Source organism: Pipistrellus hanaki, assembly GCF_964339955.1.
Source record: "Pipistrellus hanaki genome assembly, chromosome: 16".
NCBI lineage: Eukaryota > Metazoa > Chordata > Mammalia > Chiroptera > Vespertilionidae > Pipistrellus > Pipistrellus hanaki.
In genome coordinates this window covers 36,225,261-36,243,855 of record NC_140518.1, presented here as the reverse complement: position 1 = coordinate 36,243,855, position 18,595 = coordinate 36,225,261, and the positions used below count along the sequence as shown (strand labels likewise).

Genomic DNA, 18,595 nt, shown 5'->3' with positions numbered 1-18,595 from the left:
TGGATCCTACAAACTATCAAGCTAGAACTGAGAGGAGGGACAGGTGTTTTTTGGTTGGAGAGGAAAGTGTAGTTTGGAATACACTGAATTGGAGGAGCCTTGGCACATCCTGGAGGAGGGTGTGGTTTTTCAGACTGAGCTGCAGATGGAAGTTTGGCAGGTACCCACTGTAAGGGTTCTGGGATACGATGGTGCGAAGGCTCTGGGTGAGGTGGAGGACACTAAAATGGGACCTGCTTACACTTCACCTGATTGGGAGTCAGATAGACCTGGCTTCAGAGCTCACCTCTGTCAGTTACTAGATGAAGACTGGGGGCAGGTTTCTGAATCTTCAAGTTTGCTGATCTGTAACAGGAATTCCACATGCTTTGCACATGGTGGGTGCCAAGGTCAAAGGAGATAACATATCTCATGTGCTTTAACAGTTCTTAAAGGTTGCTGCTACCCTGGAACCTGAGCCCCTTGGCTTTCTTCTTGGTCTCCTTCCTGTTTTTACACAGCCTCACATCTCAGTTTTCATGTAGCCCTTCTGTTTTCCCTCTGTGCCTGAAGGGCCAAGGCTTAAGTGGAAGATTAAGGGGGCATGGCCCGTGTCTATTGCTCAATATTGTCTCCTTGGTGGTGCTTGGCACAGGGGAGTCATGAAATAAATGAAAGGATGAATGAGTGAATCAATGAATGAGGCAATGAAGGAAGGAAGGCAGGAAAGAAGGAAGGAAGACCTTAGAGAAGTAAACCTGGACATGAATCATCTGAACATGTGGCCTCACCAGTGGTTATCATTTGAGCCTCTCTACTCTGTTTCCAGCTCTGCTCTAGTTTTACATGCATTTTATTTCATCACATTTATGAGGTGGCTATGATACTCTTAGTTATACAGATGAAGAAACAGATTCTCAGATGAAGACCTGCCCAGCTCATGGCCTAAGTGAGTGGTGGAAGCCAGGTTGCCCATGCATTTTTCTGCCCCTTTGCTTCCCCTGTCCAATTCAGGGACCCCACACCCTTTCCATCGCTCTGCCTCCCCTTTCGTGTCCTCTGCCCAGAAATGACCCCAGGGCCTTACCTCAGGTGCTTGAGTTGGCAGGTAGGCTGCCTGAGCCCTTCACAGAGCAGCTTCACGCCAAGGTCACCCAGGTCATTCTGCTGCAGGTCCAGTTCTGTCAGGTTGGGGCTGGTAGCCAGCCCGGAGGCCAGGTCCTTGCAGCAGTCTTTGGTGAGGCCACAGCTGACCAGCCTGTGGGAGAGATTTGTATGTCCTGAGGGCCCTCTCCTCAGGGAAACTGGGATCTGGTTTCCATTTCCAGTTCTGTGGCCCTTTTGGGGTCCTTGGTGATATTAAAGGAAGAAAAACACATGTCTGGCTTATAGTAACCTGGGATATTTTATTTATTTCATTTTATTTTATTTTTTTAAATATATTTTATTGATTTTTTTTGCCCCCCTCCCTCCCATACATACCCTCGTTCCCCAGAGTTTTATGTCCATTGATTGTACTTATATACATGTATACAAGTCCTTCGGTTGATCTATTATCTCCCCCAAATCTCCCTCCCCTCCCCGTTGTAATTTGACAGTCCGCTTGTTGCTTTACTGTCTCTATATCTATCTTTTGGTTCATCAATTTATAATGTTCTTTATTATCTATAAATGAGTGAGGTCATGTGGTGCTTCTCTTTCATTGATTGGCTTATTTCACTCAGCATGATGTTCTCCAATTCCATCCAGGTTGCTGCAAATGATGAGAATTCCTTCTTTTTTATGGCAGCATAGTATTCCATTGTGTAGATGTACCATTGTGTTCTGATCCAATCATCCGCTGACGGGCACCTAGGTTGTTTCCAAATTCTGGCTATTGTAGATTGTGCTGCTATGAACATAGGGGTGCATATATCCTTTCTGATTGGTGTTTCTAGTTTCTTGGAATATATACCTAGGAATAGGATTACTGGGTCAAATGGGAGTTCCATTTTCAGTTTTTTGAGGAAACTCCACACTGTTCTCCACAGTGATTGCACCAGTCTGCATTCCCACCAGCAGTGCAAGAGGGTTCCTTTTTCTCCGCAACCTCGCCAACACTTGTCGTTTGTTGATTTGTTGATGTTGGCCATTGTGACAGGTGTGAGATGGTACCGCATTGTTGTTTTGATTTGCATCTCTCAGATAATCAGTGACTTTGAGCATGTTTTCATGTGTCTTTTGGCCTTCCTTCCGTCTTCTTTTTAAAATATTCTATTTAGGTCCATTGCCCATTTTTTAATTGGATCATTCATCTTCCTTTTATTTAGTTGTATAAGCTGTCTGTAGATGTTGGAGATTAAACCTTTATCAGTGGTAACATTTGCAAATATGTTCTCCCACACCGTGGGCATTCTTGTTGTCTTGTTGATGGTTTCTTTTGCTGTAAAAAAGCCTTTTATTTTGATGTAGTCCCATTTGTTTATTTTCTCTTTAGCTTCCATTGCCCTAGGGGCAGTATCAGTGAAGAAGTTCTTTTGGCATACGTCTGAGATTTTGCTGCCTGTGGATGCTTCTAGTATTTTTATGGTCTGATGTTTAAGTCCTGTATCCATTTTGAGTTTATTTTTGTGAATGGTGTAAGTTGGTGATCTAGTTTCATTCTTTTGCATGTGTCTGTCCAATTTTCCCAACACTATTTATTGAAGAAACTGTCTTGACTCTATTTTATATTCGTGCCTCCTTTGTAAAATATTAATTGAGCATAGTAATTTGGGTTGATATTTGGGTTCTCAATTCTATTCCATTGATCTATATGTCTGTTCTTGTGCCAGTACCAGGCTGTTTTGAGAACAGTGACTTTGTAATACAGTTTGAAGTCTGGTATTGAGATCCCTCCTACTTTACTCTTCTTTCTCAGAATTGCTGTGGCTATTCAGGGTCTTTTATTGTTCCAAATGAACTTTTGGAGAGTTCTTTCTAGGTCAGTGAAATATGCCATTGGTACTTTAATGGGGAGTGCATTGAACCTATAGATTGCTTTAGGAAGTATGGACATTTTGATGATGCTGATTCTACCAATCCATGAACATGGTATATTCTTCCATCTCTTTACATCTTCCTCTATCTCTTTTTTCAGTGTTGTGTAGTTTTCCGCATATAATTTTTTTGGTGCGATGGTAAATGGAATTGCTTTTTTAGTCTCTGTTTCTGTAATTTCATTGTTGGTGTATAGAAATGCCATGGATTTCTTGGCATTAATTTTGTATCCTGCTACATTGCCAAATTCATTTATTAAGTCAATTAGTTTTTTAATGGAGTATTTTGTTTTTTTTTATGTACAATATCATGTCATCTGTAAATAAGGATAACTTTACTTCTTCTTTTCCAATTTGGATGCCTTTTATTTCCTCCTCTTGTCTAATTGCAATGGCTAGTACTTCCAATACTATGTCAAACAGGAGTGGCGAGAGTGGGCATCCCTGTCTTGTTCCTGTTCTTAGAGGGAATGGTTTTAGATTTTTGCCCATTGAGTATAATGTTGGCTGTGGGTTTATCATATATAGTTTTTATTATGTTGAGGTATGATCCTTGTACTCCCACCTTATTGAGAGTTTTTATCAGGAAAGGGTGTTGAATTTTATCAAATGCTTTTTCTGCATCAATTGATATGACTATATGATTTTTATCTTTCAATTTGTTTATGTGATGCATCGCATTTATTGATTTGCGGATATTGTACCATCCTTGCATTCCTGGAATAAATCCTACTTGGTCATGGTGTATGATCTTTGTGATGCTCTGCTGGAGCCGATTTGCTAGAATTTTGTTGAGGATTTTGGCATCTATGTTCATGAGGGATATTGGACTGTAATTCTCTTTCATTGAGTTGTCTTTATCTGGTTTTGGTATTAGGGTGATGCTGGATTCATAGAAGGAGTTTGGAAGTGTTCCTTCCTCTTGAATTTTTGGGAATAGTCTGAGGAGGATAGGTTTTAGTTCTTCCTTGAATGTTTGGTAAAACTCTCCTGTGAAGCCATCTGGCCCTGGGCTTTTGTTTGCTGGAAGTTTTTAATGACTGTTTCAATTTCTTCCCAAGTCACTGGTCTATTGAGATTTTTAGATTCTTCCTGATTGAGTTTTGGAAGGTTGTATTTTTCTAGGAATATGTCCATTTCCTCCAGGTTTTTCAGTTTGTTGGAGTAGAGTTGTTCGTAGTATTTTGTAACAATCCATTGTATTTCGGTGGGGTCTGTTGGTATTTCACCTTTTTCATTTCTGATTTTGTTTATTTGAGTCCCCTCTCTTTGTTTCTTGGTTAGCCTGGCTAGAGGTTCATCATTCTTGTTTATCCTTTCAAAGAACCAGCTCTTGGTTTTGTTGATCTTGTGTATTGTTTCTTTGGTCTCTATGTCGTTCATCTCCACTCTGATTTTTGTTATTTCCTTCCTTCTACTTACAGTGGGCTTTTCTTGTTGCTCTTTTTTTTTTTTTTTTTTTTTTAACTCTTTGAGTTGTAGATCATTTGTTACTGTTTTTTCTAGTTTTTTTTTCAATAGGCTTGTAAGGATATGAACTTCCCTCTTAAAACAGCTTTTTCTGTGTCCCATAGATTTTGGATTGTTGTGTTTTCATTGTCATTTGTTTCCAGGATGTTTTTAATTTCTTCCTTGATTTCTCTGGTAACCCAGTCCTTGTTTAATAACATGCTGTTTAGTCTCCATGTGTTTGATTTCTTGGTGTTATTTTTATTGTAGTTAATTTCCAGTTTTATGCCACTATGATCTTAGAAGATGCTTGATATGATTTTTATCTTCTTGAACTGGAAGAGACTTTGCTTATGTCCCAACATGTGGTCTATCTTTGAGAATGTCCCATGTGCACTTCAGAAGAATGTATATTCCGTGGCTTTGGGGTGGAATGTTCTGAAGATGTCGATTAATTCCATCTGGTCTAGTGAGTCATTTAGGATTGATATTTCTTTGCTGATTTTTTGTTTAGATGATTTGTCGAAGGGTGACAATGGGGTATTAAAATCTCCTACTATGATTGTATTGCTATTAATCTCTCCCTTAATGTCCTTCAACAATTTTTTTAAGTATTTGGGTGCTCCCGTATTGGGTGCATATATATTTACCAGGGTTATTTCTTCTTGTTGGATTGCTCCCTTTAGTATTATGAAGTGGACTTCATTATCTCTTGCTATGTCCTTCACTCTGAGATTTAATTTGTCAGATATAAGTATTGCTACTCCAGCTTTTTTTTCATTTCCATTCGCCTGGAAAACCTTTTTCCATCCCTTCACCCTCAGTCTGTGTGCGTCTTTTTTTCTGAGGTGGGTTTCTTGTAAACAACAGATGTATGGGTCTTGTTTTCTTATCCAATCTGTTACCCTATGTCTTTTGATTGGAGCATTTAATCCATTTACATTTAAGGTTATTATTGATAGGTACTCATTTCACACCATTTTTATTCTATACCCGTGTTCCTTCTTCGCTCCCTAATTCTTTATTTTTTACAGTAGACCCTTTAGCATTTCTTGCATTGCTGGTTTGGTGGAGATAAATTCCTTCAGTCTTTTTTTGTCTGTGAAGCTCCTGATTTCCCCTTCAATTTTGATTGATAGCCTTGCTGGGTACAGTATTCTTGGATTCAGACCCTTCCTTTGCATGACTTTGTATATTTCATCCCATTCCCTTCTGGCCTGATAAGTTTCTGTTGAGAAATCAGTTGCTAGTCTGATGGGGGTTCCTTTGTATGTAACTTTCTGTCTCTCTCTGGCTGCTTTTAAGATTCTTACTTTGTCGTTGTTGTTTGCCAATTTAATTATAATGTGTCTAGGCATCTGTCTTCTGGGATTCATTTTGCTTGGGACTCTGCGAGCATCTTGGATTTGTGTGGGTTTTTTCTTCTCTATCTCAGGAAAGTTTTCTGTCATTATTTCTTGAAATACTTTTTCCATATCTACCTCAGTTTCCTTTCCTTCTGGAACCCCTATTATTCTAATATTATTTTGTTTCGTATTGTCCCAAAGCTTCCATACGCTCTCCTCCTGCTTTTTAATCTTTTTTTTCTAAAAGCTGCTCTAATTGGGTATTTTTTTTCCATCTTGTCTTCTAGCTCACTGATGTGGTCCTCTGCTTCATCTAGTCTACTCTTGATGCTTTCTATTGAGTTCTTCATGGTAGTGATGTCACTTTTCATTTCTTCTTGGTTCTTCTTCAATTCCTCTTGGTTCTTCTTCAATTCCTCATGGTTCTTCCTCATTTCTTCTTGGTTATTGTCAAATTTCTCTTCCATTCTTTTTAGCCATCCTATGATCATTACTCTAAATTCTTGCTCTGGTAGATTGCTTGCCTCTAACTCGTTTACTTCCTTTTCTGGTGATGCCTGCTTTTCTTTCATGTGCGGACTATTTCTTTGTCTCCCCATGGCCTCTCTTTTCAAGATGTCAGGTTATGTGGTGTTCCTTCTCCTGCGTTGATTTAAAGGCACAAAATACAACACTACCAGGTACAACAGAAGAGGCACTCAACAGGAATGTATTTACGATATTAATAACCTCTAATAAAAGTTACCACTAGAGAAAGGCAACTTAGGGGATAGGAGAGAATGAAGAAAGGTAAAAATAAAAGAAATTTAAAAAAAATAAAAATTAAAAAAAGAGGGATAAAGAGATAGAAAAAGAAGAAAAAAAGTAGACAAAATGAAGTTGGAAAACAGGGAAAATAGAAAAGAGAGAGAGAGAGAGAGAAGAAGCAGACTAAGAGAGAAAGGGGACTAATCCCAGCCCATGTCAGCAACGATACTTGGAGATTAATACAAGCTACAATATCCACTATTTTTAGGTAAGGCTCTGATATACAGAAGTAAAAAAAACAAACAAAAACAAAGGCTTTTAAAAAAAAAATACAAAGCAACAATAACAACCCAGGAATATGCATAACAATTTCACTAAAAAGCATAAAGATTCACAACAATTAACATTCACGCAAATAATGACAAAGAGATAGAGAGGAGAACAGTTTTTTTTTTTCAACTAGTTAATATAGTGCAGAGAGTGGTATTTATACATTTGGATCAGGGGTTGGAACTTAGGTCTATAAGTATAGTGGGAGCTTTAGCAGGGGGTATACAGAAAGAATAGAGGAAAAACTAAAGCCAGAAAGGGATAGAATAGATAAGAGACTAAAAGGGTAAAGTTTAGTAAGAGAGTGATGGTGTAAAGGTCGAGTTGAGATAGGGTAGAATGATGCTATAGTAGAGATTAAAATAGAATGAAGATTACTCCCAATTTAAAATAAAGAAAAAATAAAATGGTACTGGGGAGAATATAGAAGAAAAAAAAAAGAAGAAAAAGGATACAAAAATTGCAAAATAGCAGTAATAATAGTGATGATTGAGATTGAAAAATGTAATAATTTAAAATGTAAAATCAAGTAATGAAAAAAGAAAAAAAATTTGTTTCTTAAGTAAAAGATGTAAAAAATGAAAATTAAGTAAAAGATGTAAAAAATGAAAATAAAATAAAAAAATAGTAAAATTAGCCTAAAAATGTCCAGTAGTGGCCATTCACTTCCTCTGATATTGTACTTGGCACGCCTGATTCTCGGACCAGATAGTCTTGCATTTCCCAGCACTCCACTGCACCTCGGTTTTGTAAGGTAGTCCTTAATTTTGAGTAGGCTATATGTTAGTTATTTGTGTCCATTTATTTTTGATTAATTAAAAGTAAAGAAAAAAATGGCAGTTTGTAATTCAGCCCCTAGGTGGCAGGTTTGACCTCCCAGTCTTTTTGGTTGCTCTGGCCTTCTTTCTCTATGGCTCTAGCTGGCAGAGTGCCTGGTAGTTCCCAGACTTTCTCTTCTGGCTCTGAACACCCGTTTCCAGGAAGGCAATTTCCCCCTGCAGTCCCCAGGATATGCTCAACTGGGCTGTCCTTCCCTAGTATTCAGAAGCAAGGGGGTGAAGGGGATCAGGCGCCAAGGTGTCCAGATGTTCCGCCCTTGGCGGGACAGCCCCAATTCTTAACAATCTGTCCCGTGCCCCTTGGCGTTTTAAAAAAGTCCCGCTTCTGGGGAAGATTACACCAAACCCAGCACTGGGTGTTGCCGGGCAGGATTCTCGCTGCAGCCTTCTTTGTGCGCAGCTCGGGGCGGGCAGCCACTTGGGCACTTGGCGGCTACAGTGGAGGCTGGGCCGGAGCTCCTCGGCTAGTTGCTGCCTGCGCTGCCAGAACCCTCACGCTATCCACGCAAACTCTGACTGTTTTGTGGGTGACTAAAGAACTCCCTTGAATCCACGTGTTTGCGCCGATTGGGGCGTCACAGCTGCTTGTTGGACTCCTCCGCTGTGGGTTTTCCAGGCCTCAGAGAAGATCCTCCTTTCCTGGTAAGATGGCGCAGCCTTCCCAACACTCTCCACCAGTCAGGATCCATCGCCAGCCCATATCATGCGAGCGCCCCCATACCTCAGTTTTTTAGCGCTTGTGCCCTGAATGCTCCTTTCTCTTTCTGTCTAGTTATAGAACTTCCACTCAGCCAGCTTTCCCGTGGTTCTGGGTGATAGACGTTTTATCTTTTAGTTGTAGTTTTGAAATATGTAGTTGTGCACAGCAGCAGATTAGGTGTGTTTACCTAAACAGCCATCTTGGATATTCTTTGCCTGTGTGATTCTCACCAATGCTTCCTCCTCTCCACATCATCACTTCACGATTAATTATCTCAACCTTCAAGTTGTGTACTGGACTTATTGTACTTAACAGCCTTTCCAAATGTCCAGTAAGCTGACACAGGATGCTTTGATGGGGTTTAACATGAGGGTGTGTATTTGCTCCCAACTCCATTCTCCCACCCTGCCTAGTTCTCACTTTCTTTCCGATTTATGGCCTTAGGGAAACTATTTCCCCTCCTGTGGATGTACAGTCCTTAAAGTAATGTCAATGATGAGCAATTACAGCTGCAGTTTGGGGTGGAAGGAATAAAGCTTTATGTCTTAGTACCTTTGTTTCATTTCTTTCCTGATGTGTGAGCAAGGGCATTGCATTTTCATTTTGTATGGATCCTACAAATTACCAAGCTAGTCCTGAAAGAAGAACGGGTGTTTTTTTGTTAGGGAGGAAAGTGTAGTTTGGAATACACTGAATTGAGAAGCCACTGGAACATCCTGGAGAGGGTGTGGTTTTACATGCATTTTATTTCATCACATATATGAGGTGGCTATGATACTCCTGTTAAACAGATGAGGATACTGAGTCTCAGATGAAGACCTGCCAATCTCATGGCCTAAGTGAGTGGTGGAAGCCAGGCTGCTCATGCATTTTTCTGCCCCTTTGCTTCCCCTGTCCAATTCAGGGCCCCCACACCCCTTCCATTACTCTCCCTCCCCTTCCCTGTCCTCTGGCCAGAAATTACCCCAGGGACCTACCTCAGGCGCATGAGTTGGCAGGCAGGCTGCCTGAGCCCTTCACAGAGCAGCTTCACGCCATGGTCACCCAGGTCATTCTGCTGCAGGTCCAGTTCTGTCAGTCTTGGGCTGGTACCCAGCACGGAGGCAAGGTCCTTGCAGCAGTCTTTGGTGAGGCCACAGCTGTCTAGCCTGTGGGAGAGATTTGCACGTCCTGAGGGCCTTCTCCTCAGGGTACCTGGGGTCTGGTTTCCATTTCTAGTTCTGTGGCCCTTTTGGTGTCCTTGGTGATATTAAAGGAAGAAAAACACATGTCTGGCTTATAGTAACCTGGGACATTTTATTTAAAAAATTTATGTTGGGAGTGTTGAGGGAGGATGGGAGCAAGCTGGAAGAGGTTTATGGAGGAAAAAAGTGCAACCTATGTAATACTTTCAACGATAAAGATTGAAAAATAAATAAAATAAAGGTTACAGAGACCAGCAAAAAAAAATTTATTTTTAATCCTCGAGAATATTTTATCCATTGATATTTAGAAAGAGTGGAAGGGAGGAGAGGGAGGAGAGAGAAGGAGAGAAACACTGTTGTTAAATGCAAAAGAATTGGTTGCCTCCTGCAGGCGGCCCCAGTTTGGGCCCCAGGAATTGAGAAGCCACTGGAACATCCTGGAGAGGGTGTGGTTTTACATGCATTTTATTTCATCACTTCAACTGAGGTTCTCACCCTTGACTGGGAATGAACCTGTGACCCTTCAATCTGTGGGTGGATGCTCCAACCCGTGATCCAAATTGCCAGAGCATGGGAGATTTTCATTTCTCCTGCAGCCAAGGAGCCACTGGTCAACATTTCTCATGCCTGGGTGATTCTTTTTTTTTTTTTTTTTAAATATATTTTTATTGATTTTTTTACAGAGAGGAAAGGGGAGGGATAGAGAGCTTGAAACATCAATGAGAGAGAAACATTGAGCAGTTGCCTCTTGCACACACCCCCAGAGGGGATTTGCCCGCAACCACTGTACATGCCCTTGACTGGAGTCAAAGCAGGGACCCTTCAGTCTGTAGGCCGAGCTCTATCCACTGTGCCAAACCGGTTTTGGCGTCTGTGTGATTTTTACCAGTGCTTACTCCTCTGCACAATAGCACTGCATGATTAACTAACCCAACATTCCAGTTGTGTACTGGGCCTAACTGTTAACCACATCAGCCCTTCCAAATGCCCAGGTAGCTAAGGCAGGATGCTTTGGTGGGGTATAACGAGCGGATGTGTATCTGCTCCCAACCCCATTCTCCCATCCTGCCTAGTTTTCTTTCTCTCTGATTTAGGTCCTTGGGGCAACTATCTCCCCTTCTGTGGCTGCTCAGCCCTCAAAGTAACGTCAATGATGAGCAATTACAGCTGCATTTTGGGGTGGAAGGAATAAAGCTTTATATCTGAGTACCTTTGTTTAATTTCTTTCCTGATGTGTGAGCAAGGGCATTGCATTTTCATTTTGTATGGATCCTACAAACTATCAAGCTAGTCCTGAGAGGAGGAACAGGTGTTTTTTGGTTAGGGAGGGAAGTGTAGTTTGGAATACACTGAATTTGAAGAGCCACTGGCACATCCTGGAGAAGGGTGTGGTTTTTCAGTCTGAGCTCCAGATGGAAGCCTGGCAGGTACCTGCTGAAAAGGAACTGGGATGCAATGGTGGGAAAGATCTGGGTGAGGTGGAGGACACTAAAATGGGACCTGCTTACACTTCACCTGATTGGGAGTCAGAGAGGCCTGGTTTCAGAGCTCACCTCTGTCAGTTACTAGATGAAGACTGGGGGGCAAGTTTCTGAATCTTCAAGTTTGCTGATCTGTAACAGGAATTCCACATGCCTTAGCACATGGTGGGTGCCAAGGTCAAAGGAGATAACATATCTCATGTGCTTTAACAGTTCTTAAAGGATGCTGCTGCCCTGGAACCTGAGCCCCTTGGCTTTCTTCTTGGTCTCCTTCCTGTTTTTACACAGCCTCACATCTCAGTTTTCATGTAGCCCATCTGTTTACCCTCTGTGCCTGAAGGGCCAAGGCTTAAATTGAAGCTTAAGGGGGCAGGGCTCATGTCTGTTGCTCAATAATGTCTCCTCAGTGGTGCTTGGCACATGGGAGTCATGAAATGAATGAAAGGATGAATGAGTGAATAAAAGAATGAGGCAATGTAGGTAGGAAGGAAGGAAGGCAGGACAGAGGGAAGGAAGGACAGAGGGAAGGAAGGATGGCAGGACTGCCTTGGATGGAGAAGTAAACCTGGGCAGGAATCCTCTGAACATGTGGCCTCACCAGTGGTTAGGATGTGAGCCTCTCTTCCCTCTGTTCCCAGCGCTGCTCTAGTTTTACATGCATTTTATTTCATCACATCTATGAGGTGGCTATGATACTCCTGTTAAACAGATGAGGATACTGAGTCTCAGATGAAGACCTGCCAATCTCATGGCCTAAGTGAGTGGTGGAAGCTAGGCTGCTCATGCATTTTTCTGCCCCTTTACTTCCCCTGTTCAATTCAGGGCTCCCATACAGCTTCCATTACTCTCCCTCCCCTTCCCTGTCCTCTGGCCAGAAATTACCCCAGGGACCTACCTCAGGCGCATGAGTTGGCAGGCAGGCTGCCTGGGCCCTTCACAGAGCAGCTTCACGCCATGGTCACCCAGGTCATTCTGCTGCAGGTCCAGTTCTGTCAGTCTTGGGCTGGTACCCAGCACGGAGGCAAGGTCCTTGCAGCAGTCTTTGGTGAGGCCACAGCTGTCCAGCCTGTGGGAGAGATTTGCACGTCCTGAGGGCCTTCTCCTCAGGGCACCTGGGGTCTGGTTTCCATTTCTAGTTCTGTGGCCCTTTTGGTGTCCTTGGTGATATTAAAGGAAGAAAAACACATGTCTGGCTTATAGTAACCTGGGACATTTTATTTAAAAATTTTGGGGGGAGTGTTAGGGGTGCATGGGAGCAAGCTGGATAAGGTTTATGGGGGAAGAAGGGCAACCTATGTAATAATTTCAACAATAAAGATTGAAAATAAATAAAATAAAGGTTACAGAGACTGGCAAAAAAAAGGAAGAAATTTTATTTTTAATCCTCACCAAGTATGTTTTATCCATTAATATTTAGAGAGAGTGGAAGGGAGGAAAGAGAGGAGAGAAAAGAGAAACACTGATGTGAAACAGAAAAGAATTGGTTGCCTCCTGCAGGAGGCCCCATTAGGGGCCCCAGGAATTGAAGCTGCAACTGAGGTTCTCACCCTTGACTGGGAATTGAATTTGTGACCTTTCAATCTGGGAGTGGATGCTCCAACCACTGAGCCAAATTGCCAGAGCATGGGAGATTGTCATTTTTCCTGCAGCCAAGGAGCCACTGGTCAACATTTCTCATGTCTGTGTGATTCTTACCAGTGCTTCTTCCTCTCCACATCAGAACTGCATGATTAACTAACCCAACCTTCTAGTTGTGTACTGGGCCTAATTGTTAACCACTTCAGCCCTTCCAAATGCCCAGGTATCTGAGGCAGGATACTTTGGTGGGGTTCAACATGAGGGTGTGTATCTGCTCCCAACCGCATTCTCCCATCCAGCCTAGTTCTCACTTTCTCTATTATTTACAGCCTTAGGGAAACTATCTCCCCTCCTGTGGCTGCCCAGCCCTCAGAGTAATGTCAATGATGAGCAATTACAGCTGCAGCTTGGGGTGGAAGGAATAAAGCTTTATATCTTAGTACCTTTGATTTCATTTCTTTCCTGATGTGTGAGCAAGGGCACCGCATTTTCATTTTGTATGGATCCTACAAACTATCAAGCTAGTCCTGAGAGGAGGGACAGGTGTTTTTTGGTTGGAGAGGAAAGTGTAGTTTGGAATACACTGAATTTGAGGAGCCCCTGGCACATCCTGGAGGAGGGTTTGGTTTTTCAGACTTAGTTCTAGATGGAAGCTTGGCAAGTACCCGCTGAAAGGGGACTGGGATGCAATGGTGGGAAGGCTCTGGGTGAGGTGGAGGACACTAAAATGGGACCTGGTTACACTTCACCTGAGTGGGTGTCAGATAGGCCTGGTGTCAGAGCTTACCTCTGTCAGTTACCAGATGAAGACTGGGGGCAAGTTTCTTAATCTTCAAGTTTGCTGATCTGTAACAGGAATCCCACATGCCATAGCACAGGGTTGGTGCCAAATTCAAAGGAGATAGCAATTCAATTTTCATGTCCCCCTTCTTTTTACTGTGTGCTCCAGAAGGACTAAGGCTTTTGTGTTTTTGACTCTACAATATCCTGCCTCCCTTCTGATAGGATTTTTCTGGAATCTTCTCTTCTGACCTCCAACCTCTTCTTTATAGTTCCCTTTTCTTTGTCCATCTACTATGCTCAGTTTTCCATGTCCATAAAATTCAAAGCATCCAGAATCCTTGATTCTTTCATATTCAAGTGTTCAGGAGAAACCCAATCATTAATTAGACATTGTTCAAAGTCTTCGATATTCCTACACTCAGTGTGCAGGACGTAACTGATAAATATTTCTGTCATAGATGTTTTTATCTCTCTCTCCCTTTCCCTTCCTCTCTTTCTAAAATCAATAAAAACAGCCAGGCGCGGTGACGCGCGCCTGTAGTCCCAGCTACTCGGGAGGCTGAGGCTGGAGGATCGCTTGAGCCCAGGAGTTCTGGGCTGTAGTGCGCTATGCCGATCGGGTGTCCGCACTAAGTTCGGCATCAATATGGTGACCTCCCGGGAGCGGGGGGCCACCAGGTTGCCTAAGGAGGGGTGAACCGGCCCAGGTCGGAAACGGAGCAGGTCTAAAATCAATAAAAACATATTTATATTTTTTAAATAGAAATGAACCCATCAAGTTCCCACAATCAAATCTATGTGGCCAATGTCCCTCTGACAGTTTTTCTCCTCTCCTGTTACAGTTGGAGGTGTTTCCCAACTCCTACAAATCCATCCTTCTCCCATTGCCTCCCTCTGAGGAAAGGGAAACCATCAATTAGTCCTTCTTCTCATATCTTTCATCATCCTTTATCAACAGATATTCAAACTTAGACTGTTTCTTCTTTAGTGTAAACAAGCACATTTGAGCATGTGCAAACACACACACCCACACACACACCCACACACACCCACACACTCTTAGTCTGTCCCAAATTCCCTTATGCTTTAGTTCTCTCTTGGTGTTTTTTTTTTTTTAATTAAATCTTTATTGTTGAAAGTATCATATTACCGTACATAGGTCCTTCATTGACTTCTTCTAGCCCAACCCCTCCCCTTCACCACCAGGCCTTCACCAACCTATTTTCTGTGTCCAGGGGTTATCTTTATAAGTATACAAGTTCTTTCGTAGATGTCTTCCCACTGACCCACCCTTCCCCACCTTCTTTCTGAGATTCTGCAGTTGGTTCTATGCTTCTTTGTCTCTGGATTGACTTAGTTCAATAATTTATTTTGCTCATTAGATTCCACATATGAGTGAGATCATGTGATACTTACCTTTCTCTGATTGACTTTTTTAGTTAGCATAATACTCCTGAGGTCCTTCCATGCTGTCCCAAAAAGTGAGATACCTCTTTTTTATAGCTCCGTAGAATTATATAGTGCAACTGTCCTACAGTTATTTTTTTATCCACTCATATACTGATAAGTGTGCTTTTCCCAGATTTTAGCTATTATAAAATGTGCTGCTATGAACATATGGGTGGCATACATTCTTTCTGATCGATGTTTTTGATTTCTTAGGATATACTATTTTTAAAAAAAATATATTTTATTGATGTTTTACAGAGAGGAAGAGAGAGGGATAGAGAGTCAGAAACATCAATGAGAGAGAAACATCGATCAGCCACCTCCTGCACACTCCACACCGGGGATGTGCCCGCAACCAAGGTACAAACCCCTGACCGGAATTGAACCTGGGACCTTTCAGTCCGCGGGCTGACGCTCTATCCACTGAGCCAAACCAGTTTCGGCAGTATATATTCCTATAAATGGGATTACTGGGTCAAATGGCAGTTCCATATTTAATTTTTTGAGGAAACTCCACACTGTTTTCCATACTGGTTTCACTAGTCTGCATTCCCACTAGCAGTGCACAAGGGTTCCTTTTTCTCCGCAACCTCGCCAGCACTTGTTGTTTGTTGATTTGTTGATGATAGCCATTTTGACAGGTGTGAGATGGTACCTCATGCCATTTGGATTTGCATCTCTTGGATGATTAGTGACTTTGAGCATGTTTTCATATGTCTCTTGGTTTTCTGTATGTCCTTTTTTGAAAAGTGTCTATTTAGGTCATTTTCCCATTTTTTGATTGGACGGTTTTTCTCCCTTTTGTTAAGGTGTATGAATTCCCTATAAATATTGGAGATTAAACCTTTATTGGAGGTAACATTGGCAAATATGATCTCCCATTCAGTGGGTTTTCTTGTTGTTTTGTTGATGGTTTCTTTTGCTGTGCAGAAGCTTTTTAATTTGATGTAGTCCCATTTATTTATTTTCTCCTTAGTTTCCAATGCCCGAGGGGCAGTATCAGTAAAGATATTGCTATGACAGATGTCTGATACTTTTCTGCCTATGGATTCTTCTAAGATTTTTATGGTTTCCCAAATTATGTTTAAGTCCTTTATCCATTTTGAATTTATTTTTGAGTATGGTGTAAGTTGGTGGTCTAGTTTCAGTTTTTGTATCTGTCTGTTCAATTTACCCAACACCATTATTGAAGAGACTGTCTTGACTCCATTGTATGCTCTTGCTTCCTTTGTCAAATATTTATTGACCATAATGGCTTTGGTCGATTTCTGGATTCTCCATTTATTTCCATTGGTCTATATGTCTGTTCTTGTGCCAGTACCAGGCAGTTTTGAGAAAAATGGCTTTGTTTTATAGCTTGATATCTGGTATTGTGATCCCTCCAACTTTGTTTTTCTTTCTCAGTATTGTTGCATCTATTCAGTGTCTTTTTTATTTTTTATTATTCCATATAAATTTTTGAAGGGTTTGTTCTAAGTCTATGAAATATTCCATTGGTATATTAATGGGGATTGCATTGAATCTATAGATTACTTTGGGTAGTATTGACATTTTAATGACATTGATTCTACCAATCCATGAACACAGTATATTATTCTATTTGTTTATGTCTTCCTCTATCTCTTTTTTCAATGTCCTATAGTTTTCCAAGTACAGGCTTTTTATGTCCTTAGTTAAGTTTATTCCTAGGTATTTTAATTTTTTGGGTACAATGATGAATGGGATTCTTTTTTAGTTTCTCTTTCTGTGAGTTCATTATTGGTATATTAAAGAGTCATATATTTCTGAGTGTTAATTTTGTATCCTGCTACATTGCTGAATTCATTTATTAAGTCTGGTAGTTCTTTTTAAAAACATATTTTTATTGATTTCAGAGAGGAAGGGGAGGGAGAGAGAGAAACATCAATGACGAGAGAAAATCAGTGATCAGCTGCCTCTGAACACCTACTATTTGGGGGGCGAGTCCACAACCTGGGCATGTTCCTTTGACTAGAATAGAACCTGAGACTTTTCAGTCTCCAGGCCAATGCTCTACCACTGAGCAAAAACAGCTAGGGCCAATCTAGTAGTTTTTTGATGGAGTCTTTGGGGTTTTCTATGTACAATATCATGTCATCTGTGAATAATGACATTTTTACTTCTTTTCAAATTTGGATGCTTTTAATTACTTCTTGTATGATTACTACGACTAGCACTTCCAGTACTAAGTGGAACAGGAAAGTGAAAGTGGGCATCCCTGTCTTATTCCTGTTCTTAGGGGAAATGGTTTTAGTTTTTGAGTATGATGTTGGCTGTAGGTTTGTCAATGTATGGTCTTTATCATGTTGAGATATGCTCCCTCTATTCCTACTTTGCTGAGAGTTTTTATCTAAAATGTGTGTTGCGATTTTGTTGAGTGCTTTTTCTGCATGTATTGATATGATCATGTGATTTTTGTCTTTCAATCTGTTTATGTGAGATTTCACATTTATTGATTTGTGAATATTGTACAAGCCTTGTATTCCTGGAATAATCCCACTTGATCATGGTTTATGATCTTTTCAATATATTGCTAGCCTATGAGCATGTCCATGCAGCACCCACTTACTCTGACACCATTTTTAATCCTCTGTCTAGAGTAGACCAATGGTTCTCAATGTTTTTAATGCTGCGATCCTTTAATACAGTTCCTCATGTTGTGGTGACCCCCAACTATAAAATTATTTTTGTTGCTACTTCATAACTGTAATTTTGCTATTGCTAATGAATCGTAATGTAAAATCTGTGTTTTCCAATGGTCTTAGGCGACCGTGCTAGTGGTTCTCAACTTGTTTCACAGAATTCAAGAAAAATTCTTTAAGGATGCTTTCCGGCTTCCATAACAAAATGCAACATCTGTTCTCTGATTCTTTCTGAACTTTGATTTCTTTGTAAAATTTAATATATCCTCACAATCATAATGAGAAAAAAAATCATAGAGACCAGATACAGATCAGGAGTCACCTCAATAGGGATTTTTTTCTGAGCCTTTACTAGGCCAAGCAACTCCTCTGGGTTCTCATCATCTATATTCATGCTCTGATCATTACACTTAATAGTTTGTATCTATAAGTCTCTTTAATAATTTTCTTTAAAAAATTTTTATTTATTGCCCTGACTGGTTTGGCTCAGTGGATAGAGCATTGGCCTATGGACTGAAGAGTCCCAGGTTCAATTCTGGTCAAGGGCATGTACCTTGGTTGCAGGCACATCCTCAGTAGGGGGTGTGCAGGAGGCACCTGATTGATGTTTCTAACTCCCTATCTATCTCTCTTCCTCTCTGTAAAAAATCAATAAAATATATACATAAAATAATTTTATATTGTTGGGATTATATAGTATAATAAAGGCCTGATGCACAAAATTCGTGCACGGGGAGGGGGAGGGAAAGCTGGTTCCTCAGAAAGACCTGCATCCTCTCCAATTCATGACCCCTTGGGGATATCCCTCTCACAATCCAGGACCACTGGCTCCTAACCGCTCACCTGCCTGTCAGCCCGATCACCCCCTAACTGCTTCCCCCTGCTGACTGATCATTCCTTAACTGCTCCTCCCTGATGGCTCGATTGCCCCTAACTGCCCTCCCTTGCAAGCTTGACGGCTCCTAACTGCCTCTGCCTTGGCCTCCATCACTGTGGCTTTGTCCAGAAGAACGTCTGGAAGATGTCTGGTCTAATTAGCATAATAAAATTACC

The 18,595-nt window shown here is 41.2% G+C and overlaps 1 protein-coding gene across 1 annotated transcript in view; it reads right to left on the bottom strand.

Moving 5' to 3' along the window:
- Positions 1 to 18,595, bottom strand: part of LOC311610763 (NACHT, LRR and PYD domains-containing protein 1-like) — a gene marked incomplete at both ends in the record, with an annotated part of 85,062 nt that overhangs the window by 37,088 nt on the left and 29,379 nt on the right. The window contains 3 exons of the mRNA XM_084862292.1: positions 1,067 to 1,237; positions 9,385 to 9,555; positions 11,968 to 12,138. Coding sequence (XP_084718418.1) covers positions 1,067 to 1,237; positions 9,385 to 9,555; positions 11,968 to 12,138 — 513 coding nt within the window. The remainder of the gene's footprint in view (positions 1 to 1,066; positions 1,238 to 9,384; positions 9,556 to 11,967; positions 12,139 to 18,595) is intronic.